We start from the raw sequence: 23,161 nt of genomic DNA, 5'->3' as shown, positions 1-23,161 counted from the left end.
CCGGCGCCCACCTTGACTCCGTTTTTCCGYGTCAGCGCGGAGAAAACACCACCACCTACCACCACCATGGCGTCAGACGCCGGCCAAGCCAGGCACGCCTGACGGCCACACCCAAACCCCGAAACACAAAAGCCCCTGAACAAACTGTGATACAAGTTAACACAAAAACACAACTAAACTATAAACATAAACACCAAGTGAAACAATGATACGAAAGAAAACGCAAAGATAGGAAAAAACCCACTCGCTCGCTCATTCGCTCTCCTTCCGCTCTCCTCTCACCCTCCTCTCACACGAAGAAGAAGAAGAAGAAGAAGAAGAAGAAAAAGAAGAAGAGAAGAAGAAAAAGCATGGATTTCTTTAATTAATGAAGAATCTTTCATCCCCTCTGCCCTCACGTCACCTCATATTCTGAGATATTCTGAGGACACACAGAAATTGTGGAAAGAAAACGACTGACAGAACATATTTTGTAAATTTTATCATGTCTGCTTTTAACTGTTAAAGAAAGGCTTCATGCTTTTGTCCATTTATTTAAATAAAGCGTAATAAATTAGAAATTAGATTAACAGCTCTTAAGCTTTTGAACATCATTCAAAACTAAATTTTAGGATTTTCACATGATAACCACATATTCAATATCAACCAGAAAAATAGCATTACTTCCACTGGTGAGGTTTGAAGCCAGACTTATTGCTTTTAGTGTGATTCTGACTTTGACGAGACGGAAAGTTGCAGTGGCAACAATTTACCTGTCAAGCATAATGCTAAGAAAAGGCTCAATGACTGAACTCACAAGTAAAGAAACTACTCTCTGTAAATCACAGACTCTAGAAAAAAAAAATGTCTCACACAGCAGAACAATTCAAAGGAGGTAGATTGAAAATGTGAAAAATACTGCAATTACTAAATGTTTTAGTCTTTTAGGTTGTCAGTAAGATCTCTACATGTTCAAGTCAATGGCCAGCGGTTTGCACAAACCCTAAATATATATTAGTTTTCTTCGGCAGGTGAATCATAAAATCTAATTCCAATATGCCAGTTGTGGATTTCTGTAGTTTAGTGATGGGAATACAAAATAATAATGACAAAGATTCATTCCAAGAGTGAACTGCTCCACCAAACTCAACCTACACCTATGAAGCTGTACAAGCTTGCTAAATTATTTAATCAGGAAGCTTTACCTGAACATCTGTCATGGACAGTATATTTGTCAAAGACAGATTATTACTGTCTTACTCCACAGAGAATCTCACAACACAACAATGCAGTTTGAAGTTATTATGTTATCTTTTATCATTTGCAAATCAAGGACACATCAGTATTTAAAAAATAGCTGTTAGATCTGACAAGAAATACAGTTAAACATTTACTGACAACAATTATCGCCAACCAATCACTAGAATAAACCATTCTTTTTTTCCTGGATACAGTGTGCACTATTCACACTTTGTTCAAGTTTTTATCTTCTTTCCATCAAGGACATACATCTCACCATATACCTGGTGCTTTTCCAATGGAAGCCACTTTCATTACGAACAACCAGATACATGCAGTAGTTGCTTATTAATTTACTGTCTTGTGTGTTGCTTCTTCTCGTGTTTTTAGTCGTTGCAATAAGCTGAAGGATTTGTTGTATTCCACATGAGTATCAGACTTAAAGACCTTGAAAAATGAACAGAGAAACTGAAAGTGCAATGCAGCATTCAACATTCAGCCTCTTTGGTTAAATAGCACCTTACAGTAGTTTTCATTTCTACATAACCTTTTCACATTTTGTCACATTGCAATCAACTTTAATTGGGATTTTATGTGATAGACCAACACAAAGTAGAGCATAATTATGAACTGTAACAAAAAGGATATATACTAGGTTAAACTAGTTACAAATAAAAAAATGGTGTGTATTTGTTAGTAGCTGCCTTGAGTCTATATGTAAAAGGAACACATTTTGCTGCTTTATTCCTGCAAACCTTTTAAGGTATCAGATACGTGTATCCACAAAGTTTGCCCATTCTCCTTTGCAACACAACATAAGCCAGGTCAGAACTTCTGTGATCAGCAATTTTAAAGTCTTTATGAATACTCTGAATTCGATTTAAGTCTGGACTTTAAAAATAACAACCTTTATTTTACTAGAAAACAAAAACTTAATGACGGAAATAAATAAATGGCCTCATGTGCCAAAAATTACATCCAAATAATAAAAATAATTGTTCTCATTTATTTGATAATACAGCATAACATTAATTAATATTTATATTTCATTACCAATATTTAGTAGTACATAGTTTATCGTTTTCAACTGTATTTATTTTTATTTACTGTCACTGTTTTTTGCATTTATTTATTTTCTCCTCATCAAATCATAAAATAATACAATCAACCAATAAAAACCATGATTGGCAATCAAAAGCAATTGCAATTAATAAAAGTGTTCTTCGCTGCCTTTCAGCATTGCTTTTAGTTCAACAAGTGCGTAATGCTCTGCCAATTCAGACTCTTGTTGAAAATTATTCCAAGCTGAGGGAGTGGACTATTTAACTAGGCAATGCAAACACTGTGTTGTTCTTCGATATATTTTAATGACAATCTGCTAAAAAAAAAGTTCTTCAAGGAGTCATCATGGGAAGAGGATACTGTTGTGAAAACAGAAATTACTGCATTAATATCGAATAATCGACCAGGCTCCAAATAAAACTGCATTTAGGTTTGAAAAAAAATTTTCAGTGGGATAAATGTAGACTTTTATTTGAAAATAATTCTTAAAAGTATCTATCACATTTCTTCCACTTTGCCATGCATTAGTCTATCACTTAGCATTTGTTGTTTTAATGTTATATGTAAAAAGAAAAGTGCATTTTTTTATAACATTAAAATGTTTTAAAATATTTTAATGTTATAAAATATGAGCTTCCAATTATTTCTGTTAAATAATCAGAAGCTCCTTTAATATAATGAGCTTCTGATTTCACAAGGTAGTGATCATTTCTGAGGCTGCAAAATATATATTTTTTATTTCCCTGTGGTTAATTAGAAATAAACTGTCCCAGTTTTGCTACTAAACCCTGGGGAATACAACCTTGAATGTTCATGGAGCATGAAACAAAAGTGTTTTATCATAACCACACAATCTGTGGCTCACTTAGATCAGTTCTTACAAATGTGTGGCACATCCTGTAAAACAAAATGTAGACAACATCTGATATGCTGGATGCTACTGACAGAACAGTAAATGCTCATATTCGCTGGTTCTCTTTAAGATTTCTACACAGAGTCATCTAGATGAAGCATGTGAAATAATAAGGTAAAGTGGCAAATACCTAATTGACCTTGCTTTAACGGACTAATGAAGCCATTAACTTTACTTACTTAGGAGGGGAAAAGTCTTATTAAAGCTTTCAAAATACCAATCTGAAGTTAAAATTTATTTAACAACTTACCCTGGAAAACTCCAGTCCAGAATAAATGGGAATTTTTTTCTATTCACATCGCATACTTTCTAATAATACCAGCTACTTCCATCACCAGCTCTGAAAATCATAAGAAGGACTGCAGTTTGTGGCGTGTCTCAAAAGCTTTGGTGTGAGAACTGAGGCTTGGCTCAAATATAGTCACTGCACCATAAAATGTGGATGCTCACAGTCTGCATCACTGTAAATGAATTAGTACTTTTCACTGTACTGTACAGGACTGTGCAGACCTGGAAACTGTTCCTTTCAAAAATTTACTGGCACAGACCTACTGTGGCTGTGTGATATCTTCATTACCGGCTGCAGAGGGAAAGCCCAGAGCATAATCAAGGACACCAGTCATCCAGCCCACACACATACGCACACACACGCACACACACTTTTTCTTCTCCCTTCTGCCATCTGGAAAATGCTACTGGAGCATTAAATCATGCAACACCCAAGTCAGAGGCAGCTCCCCCCACCAGGTAGCTAAAATAATGAATATTACCTACAAATACACAAACATATGCACACGTACACAAATGAAAACATTAAATCTGTGCCTAAAAGTAAACATTTGGTTTGTTGTGTTCTTTATGAAGTATCATTTAATGACACAGCCTGTGTTCTTGTTTGTTCACAGTTGAGAGCCCCACAGTTCAACAGTTTTATTAGCGTAGATATTGGCATCCGTCACCGGAGCTAGCCAACGGGAGAAAGGAGAAATATAACAACGGGACTGCCTCAAACTTGCTCATTTGTATCTGAATGAATATGCTTGGCTTAATTGCTTGAGTCATTAAAAAAAACTAAATTAAAATCCTGCTTTTGAATCCATAATGGCAAAAAAAAAACAGAAAATGTGATCATGCTGCTGTCTAATACTTTACATTTTCACTCAACTATCAGCACCAATTTGCAGCCTCACACTCTGTAGTGTATTTACAGAAATGTAACAATGTGACTGCGCCTCTGTAAATGCAAGGGGATCATCACCACTCATTCTGGAGATGCATGTTGTTCCATTGACATCTACCACGTCTGGTTCCACAAACACATAAAATAAGAAAAGGTTTCAGATGATCGGTGACAACTGAAAGCACGTATTTGTCTTCTATCTTTTACAGAAGGGAACAGATTCATCTGCCAAAACGACTCGTTCTGAGAGATCCAGGAGGTTGGATAGAACTTTTGACAGCATTTTTACGTCCTTTAATATTCTCTTTGAGCCTGATCTAGTGTCCTTAGACTTGAGGGAGGAGGAGAGCTCTTACAATAATCATATTTGCCAGTCAGGGCACAAAAAAAAAAAAAAAAAGTGTCAGGATATGTGTTGGCTCCCAAGATACCGACTGTCATTTTCCATTTTCCTCTCCATGGAACATGAATTGACAGTATGTTTATCCACACCAAGTGCATCAGCCGGAAGAAAGCAGGAGTTCAGTGAGAACAGAAATTAGAATGGGACGAGAGAATGTAGCACCTGGATTTGCATCTTTAACAAATTAGAGACAAGTGTGCAGTGCCACGGTCATATGAACCCTTTTTTGTTATTCAAGGCGAGACTATTGCAAATTCTTACCATCATTCCACAAATATAGTTAAAAGGTTTTCAGCTCATCCAAAGCACTGTCATAAGAGTTCTCTCGAAAAGTTTAAAAAGAGATCATAGTTCCCTAATTTTACCTTCTCTAGATAAATCCAGAAGAGAATTTAAAATTATCATTAAAGTATATAAATCTCTTAGTAATCAAGCTCAATCAGACATCTGATTGCCCCATATGTTCCTGACAGAGCACTTTGCTCCCAGACTTCAGGTGTATTGATGTTCTTAGAGGTTTGCAAAGTACAGTTGGAGGAAAATCTTTTATTTATCAGGCTACCTTTTTGTGGAACCGGCTCCCAGTTTTACTTTGCGAGGCAGACACCCTGTCAACTTTTAAGACTAGCTTTAAAACTTTCTACATGCAGGAGGAGTGACAGATGTCAGTCGGTGACACTATGCAATCAGCTTAGATAGAAAGTTTTTTTTTCAATTAAAATAATAAACTCAACTCCACTGCATTGTTTAATAACTAAGATCGAATTAGTGGTTAAACTAATCTCGACTAATCTCTCAGTAGGATTGCATAGACAGTTTTTGTAGTGTGCCTAGAAACATTACCTTTTGTAAATAAACTGAATTAGAAACTAAATATATTTCTCTACAAATTCCAGAAATTTTTCAGTGAATACAGTTTTTATTTCATGTGTAATTACATATAATTTATGTGATGCACTTATTCATTGATTTATATGAGTGTAGTTTTGGAAGTACAACTTGTACTTGGGCTCTTACTGACATCTGGTGTAAATTTCACATTAACCCATATAAAAATATATATTTGCTGAGAAAAACATTGGTCGCATTGTATATCACTAAATTGCTTGTAAATAAATACAGGGCACCCTTTCTTTATTTTTTAACTCTCTTCCATTTCCTAATCTGTAAATTATCCAAAAAACGATTTAATCTAGCTTCATGTAGCAAGTAGCAAATCACCTCATGTATTTACCTAGGAGTGCTGAGGTCAAGATGTAAAAACACAAATACAACCCTTTTACATTTACTTCTTTTCTAAAGAAGTAACTGTAGAAAAGACAAATAAGTTAGAAGAGGGGTAATTAAGGCTAATGTTGCTCAGGCTTGTGGCAAGAGGGTAAGAAAAGGGGACAAGGCTACAAAGAGTTCTTATTTTTAAGAATGAAGGTCCGCTCCTTCCACAATCCCCTGAAGCAAACCATATGTCAGAGGGTCATGGTGGTTCTGAGTTGGATCAATTCCAGCGGCTGAATTCTGCCACAGTAACGCCTGAAGCCAAACTTCTCTGAGCCGAGGTACTGCAGGTGCAGAAGAGAGATGAGGGCATTCCCAGAGTGGTAACATAATCGGTTAAGAAAGAAGGCAGTCAGAAGGTTCTTTCACTTGAGTCACGTTTGCGTTTGGAGAACCACAAGTTCGGGCCGTTGTGCTGAATCTTAAAGACCGAGCGGACCGACAGACAGCTGCATTAGCTCCTAAGTCGAGAAAGGAAGATCGTGTACTTCTGAGATTAATGATGTTCTTTTGTTGAACCACTTTTGTTTCTGCATCAGTGTTTAGTTAACAAGTTTTGAGATAATGAATGGTAAGAAAAGACATTTCAAACCAAGAAAATCAGACATTTAAGACTTGATCGAAATCTAAAGAGTAAAACAAACATAAGAAAACAGTATGACTTTATCTGAACAACATTTAACTATGTAGTACCAGTTTAAACACAGAAATATTCTACATTTAACCTATTCAACTATCCTTTTTTAACAAATATCCATTAACTCAATTATTAGCAAGACATATCAGTACAACCTGTTGACAAAGAGATTTTGTTTTTCCTCATTATTTCTATTTGCATTGCATTTCCACAGACAGGCAGAATGACAATATTTCCATTTTTGCTGAAAGGACGGAGTTGGAATGCCTCAAATTTTAGCCAATTAAACACAGAGGATTATGCTGTTGCTGCCGCAGCAGCCCAGACTGTAAGCACATGCAAGCACTTCAGATAAAGTTATCTACAGGTGTGCAGCTTAGCTGGATTTGTCCCCCGAATGTTTTTATTCACTGTCCTTATCTCGTGGTGTAATGGATGTCACAATGAGCATGGGTTAGACAAACAAACCAATCATTATGCAGCACACTGCTGTTTTCGATGCAGCGTCCCGTGGGACTTTAATGCTGTCTTGGTGCCACATGTTTAGGGATTTGCTTCCCGTAAGAATGCCTCTCAGAGTCCTGACATTCTGCTCTACGGGAATTAACCAAACAAACTGTATTTGGGCGTCACGTTCAGCTGCTTATAACGCCATACATCGAGAGACCTGGATCATGCTTATTAATAGGATTGTCTTTGCTCTCTGACTGGGTTTTTACAGCATTCAAATGCTGCATTGTAGTATGCAAATTTAGAAGCAAAACACATAAACTGTGAATACATTTTGAGTGTTAATCCTTTGGACTAAGAGGAGAGGGGATATGAATAATTCACAAGCAAAACTGCTGGTCAACCACCACATCAATGAGTGGTAAATAATTCAGCCTGTAGACTGGGTGAGGAGCTGCTTGCCCCTGATTTTGATTGAGAGACACAGGGACCGGGCCTACTTATAGATTCTTGATGGGTTTTACCACATCAAGAGGAGAGGACAGGCAAAAAAGGAGAGGAGCCGACAAATAATTCATACGAAAGAGCTGCTGATCAGGAAGATGATGAAATCCACAGTTTGTTCACTCGGATTGCATGATTGATTTGTCAATAGCCGCATTGCTGTTTTGTGTTTCTCCTGCAGCCTCAGCTGAGGAATAGTAATGATGCATTTCCATTTGGTCCAGGCGAAACTGGGTGGGAGCAGGTTCTGCACCTCGTCAAGGTCAGGGGCGAATAAATAGAAATCATAAAGAGCATTACTGATAGGCAGAAACAAATCTTTAAGCATCAACATTTGCATAGAAGCATCATTCTTATCCTCATAAATAATGGCAAAACAGTTTCGTCATGAGCAAAATATCACCTTGTGCCTTCACCTGTATTTCTCCGTATTTTCTCCAGTTTCTTTTAAGCCATTCAAGCAGACTTGAACAAGTAATTTCAGGCGTTTTTTTCTTGATATTAATAAGTTGCACCAACATTATAGAAACTTGACACAGTGTAATGTGCAAGATGTGCATGTAGTCGCTCATGTGTACAATGGAATCAGTGTGCGCACTGGTATATGTAATTGATGTTTTTGCAGGTCATAAACCCCCACTAAGTACACACGCACACACACACACACATACGAGCACGCACACACACACACACGAAAACGCACACTAACGTATACATACACTATGCACTTCTATCTTCACAAGGACTTTGCGCTGACTTCAAAACGCACATAAAAACAAGCTGTGCATTTCTCAAGTGTCACTATAGTGTTCAAATTACTTGAGAATTAGATGATTACAAGTTCAGAAGGCACTATGTTGTGTATTATATTATAGCAACACCTCCTAAAAAAAAAACAAAAAACAGAAGAAAAGTTTGGGGAAGATGCTGAAAAACAATCCAGGTCAGACATGCAGGCTCACACTTGTTCTGCACTTCAGCGGTTAGAGAGAGAGATGCCAGTCAGAGCTATTTGCAAATTAAATCCCAGCGAGATGATCATGCAAACTAGACTCAAGCACTGTGAACACAAGCTGCCTCTTGACTTGTGCCTGATGTGTATACAAAAGGGCTGCAGCTCATGAGCATGACATTATTTGCACAGTTTTATCCTCCTCCATCTGTATTAAAACACAAGCAATTCCCAACCTTTTTATGAACTTACAGGTGAAACCAAAGATATTTGATAAGCCCTTTTAAGTAATTACTTACACTTTGTTCTCCAGTTTTATTGTCATACTGCAATAAATGCCAGGGCTTCTTCCAAGAGCCTCTAATGATCTGCTATTATTAAAACGGAATAATAAATGCCACTGCCGCTCACTAAGTTCTCACAACACATTTTAAAATAATTGCATTGATATAGTATGGGAGATCAAACAAAAGCAAGCTGATGTAAACTAAAAAGTTCATTATTAGATTAATGAGTTGTTTATGGCCAGTATTGATCTTTAAGAAATAAGGAATGAACCCATTCAAAAACCACAATAGTACCACAAGGGGTATGAAACCAGTTTATTAAATGTTCAAATAAACCTGCAAGTGTTAGAATGAGTTGATTATCTTTGAAAAAAATCTAAGAAATTTAAATACAACGATCTTAATAGGCATTATAATTGTCTTTGTCACATAGAACTGTAAGCCAATCAAAAAATAAATGTAGGATTACAAATCAACTAAACTCATATTTCAGAGACAAGAAATGATTTTGATTAGTTCAAATGTGTTCTCTAAAATGCTTTTAGTTTAATCAGATGAAAGCATCATTACTCTAAGTTCATGGATTTGCTCTTTTGCCAAAAATGTTTTGTAACTCTGGTAAATTGAACATCTTAAATAGATTAGTGGGGAATTGCTGAATGATTTGGTGTCATAAATAATTTTAGTTTATGTAGGTGAGGCCAGATTGCAGTGGTAAATGGACATGAGTGTGTACACATTTTCTATCCAAAGTTGTTTCTACAGTAGCTGAAGACAGTGCTTACTTTGCAACAAGTTTATAAAAGGTTTATAAAACAATGAGATATTAGACTCCTCACTCTGCTATCTGCTAGCAGCCCACCACCTCTACTTTTAATTAAAGGACATAGAAATTATTCTAATTTCTATTAATGATTGTTATTAATGATCTTTTTACTTATTAATGTTTCTTTAATGACCAATCAATGCGACATATTTATGACATGGAAAATTATCAATACATCCTGAATGATGACACTTGCTTCACATTTTGTTATGCTAAAATCACAAACTTTGATGTATTTTTTCATGAAGCCATTTTCAAAATGTCTCCCCAAAAATGTGAAAGCATGTTTTGTATTTTACTCCCCAGAGTAAAGACTTTGCAAGCAAGTCTTTACCAGCCTGGCATATCAGTAGATGGAGATAACTAAGCCTTCGTCTTAGCTATTCAATCAAGAAGCATGTGCTTTGGTTCAAACAAATCCATCGTAGTCTTGATTGAATATTTCAAGTTGTTGTCTCACTGTAAGATGAACCAGTTCCACAGTTTGTCGTTGCAATATTTCAAAATATGAAGAGGGTTATGAGTGAATTTGCAAGTCACTGTAGTTCTATATCTCCCCTAAGAAATGGCAGGAAGCTGTGCGGACAAATTGATTCTGAGAAAAGCTGCATCCAAACTTAAAAACAAAGGGTATCCAGTTTTACTTTGACCTCACTGAAAATTCTTCTCATTAAAAAAAAAAACATTTGTAGATAGTCAAAAACCTATCAGAGCACATCCTTTTCTGTTTGTTTATACTGTATGTTTCCTATTTGCATCAGCAACATGAAGAAACCATGCCCAGTGATGAATTATTCTGCAAGTCAGTACATTTTTAATCAATATGAGGCTTACACCTATAGCATGGCAAAAACTCTTCCCTTTGAGAATCAATTTGACCCAGCAGTGGAGATCAATTAGTCTTGAGGAAGCAGATGTCTGTGCAATTGTTTATTTTGCTGGCAACTTGAATTTGTTGAAATGAAATCCAAACATAATCTTGAAATTCCCTTTGGCAAAGACAGGCTTGTCGAACGTTGATCTGTGAGGTCTGCGTCGTGACTACATACAAGAGAAGTCATGGGTCACTGTTTTCCCTGCAGTCGTTTTTTTTTTGTCTTCTTTGTCTGCTTGTGCTGAAGGCACTCCTGGCACACGCAATGAAGTCCTGGCAAAAAGCACTTGTGCAGGAGGGCAAATGTTGTTTCAACACGAGTTGGCTTTAACTACAAAATCACACAACTGAGAACCCTCTGTTGTATGATTGCATTCAAGGCAGAGACCCTAAATTGGATAATTCTACTTTTACCCAAGAAAATGAACAAAAAACGCTGCAAAATGTTGAAACTAGAAGAATTACTAATGTTTTCAATAGTGGTTTAGTGGCTCATAGCTACGCAATTTTCTCAAAAGATTTCTATATTTTTGTTTTAAGAAATTCACAATTCAGCTATGAGTATAAAAACACTTTTGTGCATTAAATGAAAATATACTTGTGACTTATCAGGAGAAAACCAGGAGCAAGTCGCTAGCGCAGAAATTAAAGAAACAGATAAAAACCACCACTGACTCAGAAAATACTGATGGTGACTTCATCACCTTCAGTTGAGGTGATGAAGAGTCAACTCCATGCTTCAAGTAGCAGTCTCAGAGGTTTTAAAGTGGTAAACTTTGTGTTTGAATTCAGCTTGCTTACAGAATAAATCCGAGCTGTTTTTGGGATATGGGGGAAATTCACAGCCTTTCTCATATGCTTTTGTAATCATTTTCGGCCAATAAGATGCAAGTTTGAAGAAAACACATGGCTAATTAATATCGTCATCATAGCACCTTGAACCCACGCCGGTAACGTGCTGCTAGAAATATGATACTTCAGAGACGACAACATCCAGCAGAGAAATACTGGTGGAAAAAAAAATATGCTAAGACTGCTTGTATGATTGGACATATTCATGTCTGCAGGAATACTTATTCTGATTCTCATGGAGTGAGCCTCAGAACTTATATTCTTTTTAGGATGATAAAAGTCATGAAATGAGCAGTAGTGTCTGCCATGCTGACGAACTGCGTCTTGTAGCTGATAAAAATTAAATAAAATAATTATTTACATCATGTTTTCTTTGGGCTAAAAAAACAATACTGTGTAACATGTCGTGTCTATTATCTTCTGCTATTATCTTGCTTAATCGTTAATAAGCCCAGGTAGTTGGTCAGGTTCAGGAACAATTCTTAAAAAAAAAAAACTGAGGGATGTTTTCTCCCCATCTTGTTAAGTATCCCAAAATTCAAATGGCCAATGCTACTTCATTTTCTTATTTCTATGTGTTTGACATCATTATAAAGCTTAGAATCTGCACTTTCAGAATCTGCAAACTCAAAAACCCCAATTTGTTCCTGGTTTAGTCGTGGCCAGTCACATTTACAACCCAACAAATGCAGCAATGAGATGTTTGGAAATCTCTTGTAGAATCTTAATTACTTTATACGCCACACATGTAAGGGCTAAAAGATTGCAACAATCACACAACACAGTTTCTTTTAATTAACAGAAACATTCTCACTCTCTGACATTTTACATTTGTGCTATTTGTATTTCCAGGGACTAATGAGGACTCTGTTTTATTATGCCAGAGGGTTATTTGTATTTCTAACTGCGGTTGACAGACTTGCAACACCTTTGTTAAGGTTGTCCACATAGAAAAAGGGACTTTAATTTGTGGCATTAAGACTGCAAGGCACGTCATCATTGTTGTTTTTTCAATTAGATGGAAAAGAACAACAACACAGGGGGTAAGCAAAAACCATCTCAGAGACATTTTTAGTTAAAGTAAGACATGTCTGGGGGAACAAATATGCATTATAATTAACCTTAGACATCTGCCAAAAAACAAACACAATGATTTTATTTGTGCCTATTTTGAGCTGTCAATTTTTTCAAAAAGATTATTTAAAACGCAATTTAAATTAAATGCGGTGTTATAATTACACAAAGGTCATTGTTTAAGTAGGAGGCAGAGTAATTTATGACAGATAAGAAACCCGCTCAGCCAGCTGAGCTTATTAAAAAAACTAATAATCAACCATTAAGCAACTAGATAGCCCAGATTATCTTATAACTGTTCAGCAAATTTGACTCATTAACTTCTGAGAAATAAAACTAAACAACTGATGATGATCCTATTTAATACAATTTTGAACTTCAAATAGTAAAATGATACCTGCTTCAATATACTTACTAAAGATTATATAGTATGATATCAAAATAGACAAATACAGTATTCAGAATAAACCTTTCTCTGTAGAATGTAATTGTAAACGTGTCTGTGGAAAATCTGCCTACTTCTTTTTGTAAGGCATATTTAAAATGTTCATAAGAAAACGTAGCTTGGGAAGCTGAAATGGCCTGGCATGAAATTTACTCCTGTAGATGAAACTTTACAATTATGTTTAAACTTTGCAAATGTAAACATTAGTCTCATTAAAGTCCAGACAAACAGTCACATGGAAGTGTGAGAAATTCCTATCACAGCCTGCATGTTTTTCTGGCATATTTGGACATGTGAATATTTAACATTTATGTTAACAAAACTGAAAGTTTTAAGTAATTTATATAAAGAAGGAAAACAAAACACACTATGCAATGCAATTCCCCACTCGAATGCCCCACATCGCCGTATCACAACCCTGGATTTTGAAGGAGGTTTGCCCTGTTTAAAGCTCAGACATTTAGTTTGGTGTCCTTCTGACTGTCGAAGAGAAAGTGAACACTGCAGCAAGATCAAAAGAGCTTTCTGAGGCTGCAGCAGCTTATGAGTCTCGCAAGGGATTAAAATATCATGCAGGACCTACAGTAGGCTCTTGCTACTGTTGAAATGAAAGTGCTTACTTGAACATGTATGCGTGACTATATATTATCTGGTGTCCAAATTCCTCATTCTGGTGTCCAAATTCCTCATTTGGACACCAGAGTAGAGGACATGTTTGGGAAAATCCAAAGAACCTCAAATAAAATGTGAAGCAAAAATCTGGCCAGCTCACCACCACATAATCCACCATAAGTCCTGCTACTGAGGAAAACTTGAGACCATTTGTAAAATAAAAAATATAAAAATCAAGCAAATCCACCAGGACTAGCTAAAAATTAAAAAAATAAAATAAAAATAGAAGGCACTGGAAAAAGTCAAAGCCTAGATCTTGATCTCATCAAGATAATGCGGGGTGACTTGCTGTATGTGAAGAAATCCCTCATCTTCTCTCTGCTGGAAATGAAGAGTGGGACAAATGTTCCTCAGGCAGAATTCAGGGATTGTTAGGTAGCAACAAGAAACATCTCACTGAGGCTTCTTCCACCAAAGAGGGGGGAGGCTGCCTGTACGTCATAACTTTTAGTGTGAATAGAAAGACATTTTTTATTCATTCAGCAAAACAAGGTTAATTTTTGTGGTCTCTTCCAGAGATTAAAACATTAGATCAGACATGAACATGTGAGTATCCCTGAATAAAGTCCTCAATGTTTAAAGGCTTACTGTAACTTTTTTCACATCTGTATGCAAATATAATTTGATTCCCATCACCCTCTTGTGACACCTTCCTGACATGAATATGCATCTTCAACACAATGCATCACAGTAAGGATGTATTTCTATTCATGCTCTAAATGTTAGAGGAACAGATTACGCTAAGTTATCAAAAGTACAATAAGTTTTAGTCACATTATAACACATGGCTTCCATTACCCATTCTGACCATCATGTTAAGCATACTGGTCCAGTGGTTTTTGCCAGCACCTTCTCCACATATTTCACACACGAATCCCCGTCTGTGTGAATAGAGTATCATAAAACCCACACTAATATGCAACAACATCCCCAAAACAGCTTTATGGTTTCAAACACTGCAAATTGTCCACCTGTGTTGCTTCATGGAGCTCAGAAAGTCTGACCTGTGCAGCCTCTTTGGTCAAAACACAAAGTTAAATTAGGCGTATCAAATCCGTTTTTATGACTGGTCAGCTGGCCGTGTGTCTCTGGATTTGGCTCACTGATTCCCAATTATAGCTCAACCGTGTGCATCCAAGTGTATTCATCAAAAAAAAGTAACTGACATTAAGTCTGTCAAACTGCAGTGCTTTATCACTGGCGTGCCTTTCTGTTATTTTTAGTCATTACAACGATGCCTAAAAACGGCAACTCTCATCAGCCTCAGGTTTAAGTCCTAATTTGTCTGAAAATGAATTGGGTCAAAGTATTACAGAATAACAGAAAGTATAATTATTCAGTTAGAAGTAAATGTACTGTCAGTCTGCTTTGGTGGTTACGTAAAAACTTGTTAGGAATAAATAAATAGAATTATACAACAAGTATATTCCTAGAAACAAGTGCTTGCTGTGAGTGGACTTATTGAGTGGCAACAATCTTTTATTTTATTGATATTTTTGAGGAAGAACACATTTGATTCAAAGAAATATTTCCCAACTCAATAAATAAATATACTCAAAATAGAGGTTTCAAATTTCTACATTTTTTCAAGTGAAAGTTAGCTACTGCGATGAAACATTGATTGCTTTTGAATCTATTATTCATCTTCATCAAGACAACCAATAAGTGGAGAGAGCTGTAGTTAGCTTTTCATCTACATGTCCAGCTGCTGGCATGTAGATTTTAAAAGAACTTCAAATTATTTTTGTTACAATGTAAGAGAGAGCAAGGGGAGAACTCAAAATATAATGACAGGCATATTTAAAATGTTATGAAAATGTAAAATAGCACTGAATATAATAAAACACGTCAAACTAACAACTTGGAACGGAAAGAACAACATGGGATTTAAAATGACACTGGCTGAAATACTTGGTCTCAGCAGATTGTAGGTGATTATACAATCTGGGTACAGCTCATAATCATAATCTGTTCCATAGTATTTAAAGTAAATCACATAAACCATTTCCAAATCAGATAAGCCATCCCCGAGTATTCAAGATTACAAAACAATCTTTCCTGCTGAAACTAAAAAATTCACAGAACCAAAGGACACATGAGGAAACACATTTAGGATGCAAAGAGCAAAAAAGGCAAAAGACACTGCACACACACAGTGAATGTCAACCAGGCAGAAGAGAGGCTCTCCGATGGTTATGATATAGATTTATGTGTTCTGACACCCCACAGATGGTGAGAATTAGTGAAGGAGGGGGTGCCAGTAGGAGGTCAAGAGAGATGACCTGGCCTTCAGCCCGCCACTTGGGAACCCGAAGCAACAGACATCTGAAGCTGCCGCTGCAGCTCGACAGCCTAAATGCAGCCAGAGCAGCTGTTATTGAGGCGAGAGGAAAGAAAAGTGCTCCCGTAAACTGCTCTAATCTCATCATGCGGAGAGATAAACAGCACTGAGAGGTGCCATGGCAGCACACACGCACATAAAGGCAGACTGGCAGGTAGAAAAAGCCACATTGATTTTGACAAGAGCAAAAAAAAACAGATTTTGTAAATATGAAGGCACACAAAGCGGACCAAATGGCTTTCTAAATGTGTAATGATTGATTTTTTTTCATTCATTGCCTTAGAAATGATTCTGCATTCGTCACTATTTTTCTCTGTGCTGGTACTTACCGGGAATATAAGAGAAGGTAAAAAAAAAAAATCATTTTGATGAGAATTAAAGGTAAAAAGTGAAAGGCTTAAGTCTTATAAACAAGAGAGGCATCTCAATTTATGAAAAACTAACAAAGAAGCAAAGAGAATTAACAGATTTCCTGTGGGCATAGTTACCATATGTCTGACAAAATGAACTGTGTAAATATAGATTTGAAGAAAATGAGAGTAAAATCATGTAGTTCTCTATAAAATCCACAAAGGATGAAAGAATCTCACCTGGTTGATGTGTTTTAATTTGTCGATGATCTGGTTTATTACAGGGTCTTCTCCTTTTACTTTGACCTCGGGGTTGATACTCTGAGCTCTGATTCCATTCCCAACAACACGCCGAGTGTAGCTGTGAAGAGCACAAACAGGTGAACACATAAATAAATTTTTTCATGTAAACACCTGATACATAAAAAAAATTATATCTAAATGATTCAGACTGATTTCTGACATAAAAGGAAATTTGACCCTACCCTCTGACTCTAAGTGGTTTTACTCCTATGTTGCTCTTTACAGGCACAGGATAACAAGCATCTGTAATAAAAAATGCTTATATTCGCATGTTTCTGACTTAGAAACTGTGCATGACTTCAAATGTCTTTTCATTTGACATTTTTTTCATTTTTTGAAACATTTTTCTAAACTGGAATTAAAGGTATCCTTTTAAAAGAGATTTATTTCTTTACTTCTAGTGCTTCACATGAAATTAAAATAAAATCAAAGGAAGCTATTCACAAGCAGGATCTGGTAACTGACCTTTCCAAAGCTCATGAATGACTGAAATAAAACTCTTAGTCTAAATGAGTTGAAAGGAAAGTCTGATTACAGGGAAGAGTAAAACCAAGTGAGGGTTTTTCTTCCTGAATCAAAATTTTGCCAAGTGAAACTGAGCAGGTTTGAGAATTTACAAGGAAAAAGCAGAAATATAAAAATTGTAGCTTTTGTCTTATTTTGAAATGGCAGAGCATCAATATATGTACAGCTGACATGAAATGTGTTCAGCAACTGTGAAGGAGATCCACGAATTTCTGGTTGGTGTTTTATTTTTGTTTGTTTTGTTTTGTTGTTTTTTTTGTACATGCATCAACAACTCCCCATATTTTCCACATGGGTTGGAAGACAGAAACATTTTGTTCCAAAGAAAATATTTTTGCCTGGCTGAAATCTCAAAAAACCATGAGGGAGAATATTTCATAGTCTGATGAAATCAGGCATGAACATTTGGGCCATAATTCCTGCTTGCCTGCAAGTCAAACAAGAATATCTACTGTAAGACATCGGGGAGGCAGCATCATGCTCAGGTGTTACTCTTCATCACACTGGACTGTTTCTGTGAAGGTCAATCAAAACCTTCTGGTATCTTCAGGATAGCTGGAGTCGAAACATCCAAATAAACAAAATAATAACATTTTGCGCATTAAAGTTTCGGAACCACCTAACCTAAATCTCACAAAACAAGTTGTCCTTGTCCCTGTTTGTTTATTAAGAGTTAAATACAGGATGTAGAATGACTACATTAAAAGCTCCAAAGGCTTTTACAATTATTCATCATGGTTTTTTTTTTAAATAAAATCTAGGAGTATATTTTTATCATAGCTGCATAAACTTCAGATCAAATTTTGTTTTCAGTGGGTTGTTTAATAAACAGATGTAGGAATGTAACACTGGACTAAGAAAACCTTGTTTAAATATTCAACCACAAAAATCGAAACGTAGCAGGAAAATGTGACCATTTTCTAATAAAGGTCATTGCTGGTATTACACACGGGTTTCTAATTACCACCAGTTCTGTAGACTTGCCTTTGTTGTGCTCAAGACTTCATATTGTGAGCGAAATTTAGTTGGAAATAGAAACAGCGGCGGTTTAAAGAAAATAAGCTGCATTTTGGTTCCACAAACAAAAGAGCTTTCACTATGCCTGAAAACCCAAATGAAAAACTTTCACACCGAACTACATCCACTCTGGTATCACCTCTTCCCATGATGAAAAGATGATAACATTTAAAAAAAAATCACACAAGAGATGACTCATTTGCAGTAATTCCCAGGGGGTAAAGCCAGTTTAGTGATGTGCAAAAGATGCAACTCGTTTGGGTTTCAGCGCTAAACGTTAGCATTCAGTGTGAGGTTTAAAAATAAAACTGCATACAGCAAGGTGGTGATTCTTCACGGAAGCAAAACTACCAAATGACGGCGTGTGTGTGTGTGCAACAAAGCCCACTTTGGGGTGAACTGTTGTTATAGGCTGGTAATGGACCTCAGTTTAGCTCAAGGACTCCCCAGTCTTTAGCTTTCCTTTCGTCTGTCAGACGTAATGACTGTGACCATGGCAGCAGGTGACTGAACACATTTCACTCACATCTCAATCTCTGCCGTATCATTTAAATCATACAAGAGGATCAAGGTGAAGTCACTTATTGCTGAGATATTTCTTCATTTTTGCTGATGCCGAGCACACGTGTTGGTGGAGGTTCTGACAAAAGAAGTCGTTGGCCTTTCAACCTGAATATCTGAATGAGAATGTCGACACCATTTGCAACAAAATAAGATGTTTTGCAGGGAACAAGTATAAATTAGCTACGACTATCAAGAAAAACTACAAAGTCAGAGAGAAAAGGAAAAAACTATGAATAAATATAATGCTGCAAGTGTGGAAGCTTAATTTATTCAAAACACAAGGTGGGTGGCAGAATTCAAACATAGGTTGTCTGGATCTTTGAGATGTAATTTTGAAGTTAATTTCCTGCAAATTTGACTCCACAAATGTGATTAGTTTTAGAAAAACACGCTCCACCTTTTATAAAAAAAGAAGAGTCTGTTATCGCTGCCGCTTTCTTTTTATTACCAGCTCTTTTTTCTTGTGTTGCAGCCTTTGTCGTCTTCGACTCTGCAGCTCCGTTGTAGAAAATGAAAGCTGAACTCAAGGTTTAAAGTGACTTTTAGGTTCCCATGCTTTGGTAATTTACATATAAATACCAATGTATCTAAAGAATACATTTCTATGTTAGATTTGCATTATGGTCATTACTGACTTCTTGAAGATTTCATGATTTGATGTAATCTACGGTGTTTTAAATTTTAAAACAACAAAGTTATATCAATGGAAAAAAAATGCTTTGAGGGTCTTTACGTGTTCTTTTTTTAAGACAAGAAACTATTACACATTGCAAATAGTTTATGCACTGGCTATACTAATGCAAAAGATACAATTCATAACTATACACAGCAAATGGTACAGAGGTGCATGTAGAAAATACTGCAGCCTGCCTGTGTGTGTTATATATAATTGATGGTTTAAAATATACCCTATGTAACTGCAGATGCATAAATAAGCTATGAGGCAAACATTTATGTCTAACAAAGGGGTTAAAGGTGTTTTATGTGGCCTGAACAATGATCACCTGCTGCTATCAAGATGTTATTTTAGTGTTTGTCAGTATCAAAGCAATTTGTTCTCCCCCCCATGAAACCAGTGTTGATTTTTCAAACAAAAGGGTGGCATTTAAAAAGCCTCATTGTACAGCTCAAAGCCTTCTCCTCAGATTGGTTGAATGTGAATATTTTTACCCAAGAAGTGCAGTTTTATGTTTGATACTTAGCAGAGCTGAGTCATTAAATTGCATGGTACATAATGAAGCAATTTGGGAATTTTTTTTTCAGCTTTCATTCAGTATTTTAAACATATTTTTTCTACATTTCTGTTGAAATGCATGAATACTCCTTAAATTTATGAGTGGGTGGTTGCAGCCTTCAAACTATGTGCATACGCTGGATATTTCAAATTTTCAATCATCACCTTTGTTGTGGTTGACATGTCCTGATGAATATACTTACAATATTTCTCATGGAACAAAGAAAAACTGTTTAATAAAAAAAAAAAAAAGTTTTCTTAATTAAACTGTTTTAAATGAAACATCTTGTGGCTTCGTCGGCTGCATATTTTTGTGGGGTTTTTTAAGTGCATGTCAAGACAACCTTGGAGTTTGTATTATTTATTTATTTTTGAATAACCTGGCTTCGTGTGAGCATCCAAACCTTCTGATTGCCCGAAACACAGGTGTGAAAGTCAAGGTCTTGTTTGCAAGATGCAGCAGGTGCCTGCGGCTGGAGGTCGATGCGTCGGGAGGACTAAGCTGCACCTGAACCGTGTATGCTGGAGGAGCCACGTATGATGCACCTGCCTTCAGCTTTGCTTAATCCCCGGACACAACCACGGAGATTGAGATAGGTCTTTGCAAGAGCCGGAATCAACACAGTCATCACCGCGTCTGGCACTGCACAAAATTCCACATAAATAAGTAAATCAAATCAAATCCAAATTCCTCGAAGTTATTCACTGAGACGTCTGTGCGTATTTATACGGAAAAAAAAAAAAACATGCTGTAATTAAGATGAAGTTAAATGTAGATTAAACTATCTGTACACACACTCACACACACACACACACACACACACACACACACACACACACACACACATTTAACTCATAATGTATTCTGGAGCGGCGTCTGGATCTATATTTTTGAAAAGCATATAATCTATTGTAATGTGCTGCTGGGATGGCGATGCAACACAAAGCATCTCGGTGGCCTATAGCGCCAGAGAATAAGAATCTGCACCTTAAAAGGTGTTAAAGATGAAAACTCCTGATCACAGTCATCATACATTCTTCAAGGTGAGCGGGAAAGGAACACAGCGGCATCGAGCACCACCTACGAGAGGATATAAAGCAGCTGAGTGATTGCCCAGGGTCTCTGTGGACCAGCAACAGGATAATATAATCCATACAATTCTCCCCAAAGGGATGCTTGGTTTGCAGCTCATTCCTACTGTTCAGGCTCAGATTGAAAATTTCAATCATTTTATCCTTGGGTCTTATCCCATTCTTACTCCACCACAGTGTACTGTAAGTGCAAAATATTAAAGTCTGGAACACAAAGAAATCTGAAGCCCTTAATACTTTCTTCTTTGACGTCAGTACACAGACAGATAAGTACATCAACGTAATTTGCTCTAATTGCGGCGCATACGGGGCCCGAATCCTCTCCAACACATTGTGAATAAAGTGAGCTGTAATACCACACTGACACTGAAACTCAGCCACGATCTTTGGAAAATTGTTTCCTTGGTTTTGCTCGTTGAGCTATTTTGGTCTCCACGGCCTCTCTTTGATGTGAGATACAGCAAGACAAGACAAAATGTATACAAATTTGTAAAAAAAAAAATTGCACTGAGCACAGGACATAAAAAGTACATAGTCTAAATGCTGGAGAGAAACAATCCTTCAACTTGGAAATGTTGTCAGCATTAAAAAAAACAGCTCTGTAACGGGAAACAAAGCCAAATGATTCCTGTCGCGTGCTACGATTCTGTGGTTCATGTTGTTTACGTGATGTATTCTTTTGTTTCCAGATTTCCTTAATCTCAGGCAAATGACTGCATATTATAACAGTCTGCTCAGTCTCTTTGTTGTGATTTCTAGACGGAGTTTAGTAATAGCTGCTGAACACTTACAAGGTAAATCAAGCGGCAGGATGAATATGACGGAATAATATTCATTCTGTGTTAGCTCAAGTGTTCTGCTCCTGCTTTCCAAGCCTGAATAGCAATGAGAGTTTCTGCATCTGTCTTTGTGTTGTACATTCACACATGTACAGATATTCTTGAACTCTTAAAAACAGACTGATCTTTGCCCAATAAACATTACATTTAAGATAAAGATGTGCATTGTTGGTTTCTAATCGATATACAGATGAGGGCTAAAGTTTAAACTGTGGACTTTGCCAATCTTATTGTCTAATATTTTCAAAAGCTATGTTTAATTGTGAATTTAGAAGCTCTGATTGCTTTTAGCGTCTTTAAAATTCAACAGTTTTCATTTTTATTAGAGCCCCCTGGCAAAGATGTGCAAAATCTAAAAAAATAAATTCCCTTTTTATTGCAGTAAAGGAATCTAAGAATGAATGTAGAAATTAACAACTGTCAATTTAAATGTTATTCTTTTTTTTTTTACAAATTCACTGGACTGGTCACACCTAAAGTCAATACTTTGTGCAATTCCCTTTTGAGGGGTAGTACTTAATCATCTCTTATAATATTTCACAAGGTTGAAGTACACAGACAGAGAACCCTTTGATAAATCCTCTTGGTATAATCTCCCTTAAAAATCCAGAGTTCTAGATCCTCTCCTTTACTTTCTAAGATTTTCTATTTACATTTAGGGAAGGGAAGAAACTTAATTTTGAGTGAACCATTTTGTGTTAATTTCATAATATATTCAGCATCGTGTCCAGCTGTAGGACACTACGACCACCATCTTCATTTTTACAGTACAGACCAGCAGATGAACAGTGTTAGTTCATCGTACATAAATTCAGATCCTCCAGTATTCATATTCATTTCCTTTCCAAATATTAATTCACATTTATTTTATTGTCGTCTTTTGCATTATGCAACTCAAAAAAAGATGGATTTATTGAAAGGTGTTTCCACTTCTTACTTTAGTGGCCTCACCTGTCATCATGGAAAAATAATATAAAATAATAAAATCATTTATAAATATATATATTTTTACCCTGTGGTTTGTACTATAAAGTACCTATTTTTCATTTAATTTAACCAAATCTGATGATTTTTTTCTTCAAAATCGCTGAATTGTTGCATTTTCCTATTCAAATGCTCAGAAGCGAAGCCGGTGAGGCAGCAGCAGTGGTGGAGAAAGTACTCAAAAAATTTACTTAAGTAAAAGTACAAATACACAGTCAAAAATGTACTTAAGTAAAAGTCAMAGTACCACATTAACATTTTACTTAAGTAAAAGTAAAAAAGTCCTGG

The 23,161-nt window shown here is 36.3% G+C and overlaps 1 protein-coding gene across 1 annotated transcript in view; it reads right to left on the bottom strand.

The window, feature by feature from the left end:
- The window catches only part of gpc5a (glypican 5a), a 130,709-nt gene that overhangs the window by 50,570 nt on the left and 56,978 nt on the right, over positions 1-23,161 (bottom strand). The window contains exon 7 of the mRNA XM_008404364.2: positions 16,556-16,676. Within this exon, the coding sequence (XP_008402586.1) occupies positions 16,556-16,676 (121 nt within the window). The remainder of the gene's footprint in view (positions 1-16,555; positions 16,677-23,161) is intronic.

This window comes from Poecilia reticulata, linkage group LG3 (assembly GCF_000633615.1).
Source record: "Poecilia reticulata strain Guanapo linkage group LG3, Guppy_female_1.0+MT, whole genome shotgun sequence".
NCBI classification, from domain to species: domain Eukaryota; kingdom Metazoa; phylum Chordata; class Actinopteri; order Cyprinodontiformes; family Poeciliidae; genus Poecilia; species Poecilia reticulata.
The sequence above is the reverse complement of the archived record's forward strand: the minus strand, read 5'-3'. Positions and strand labels throughout refer to the sequence as shown.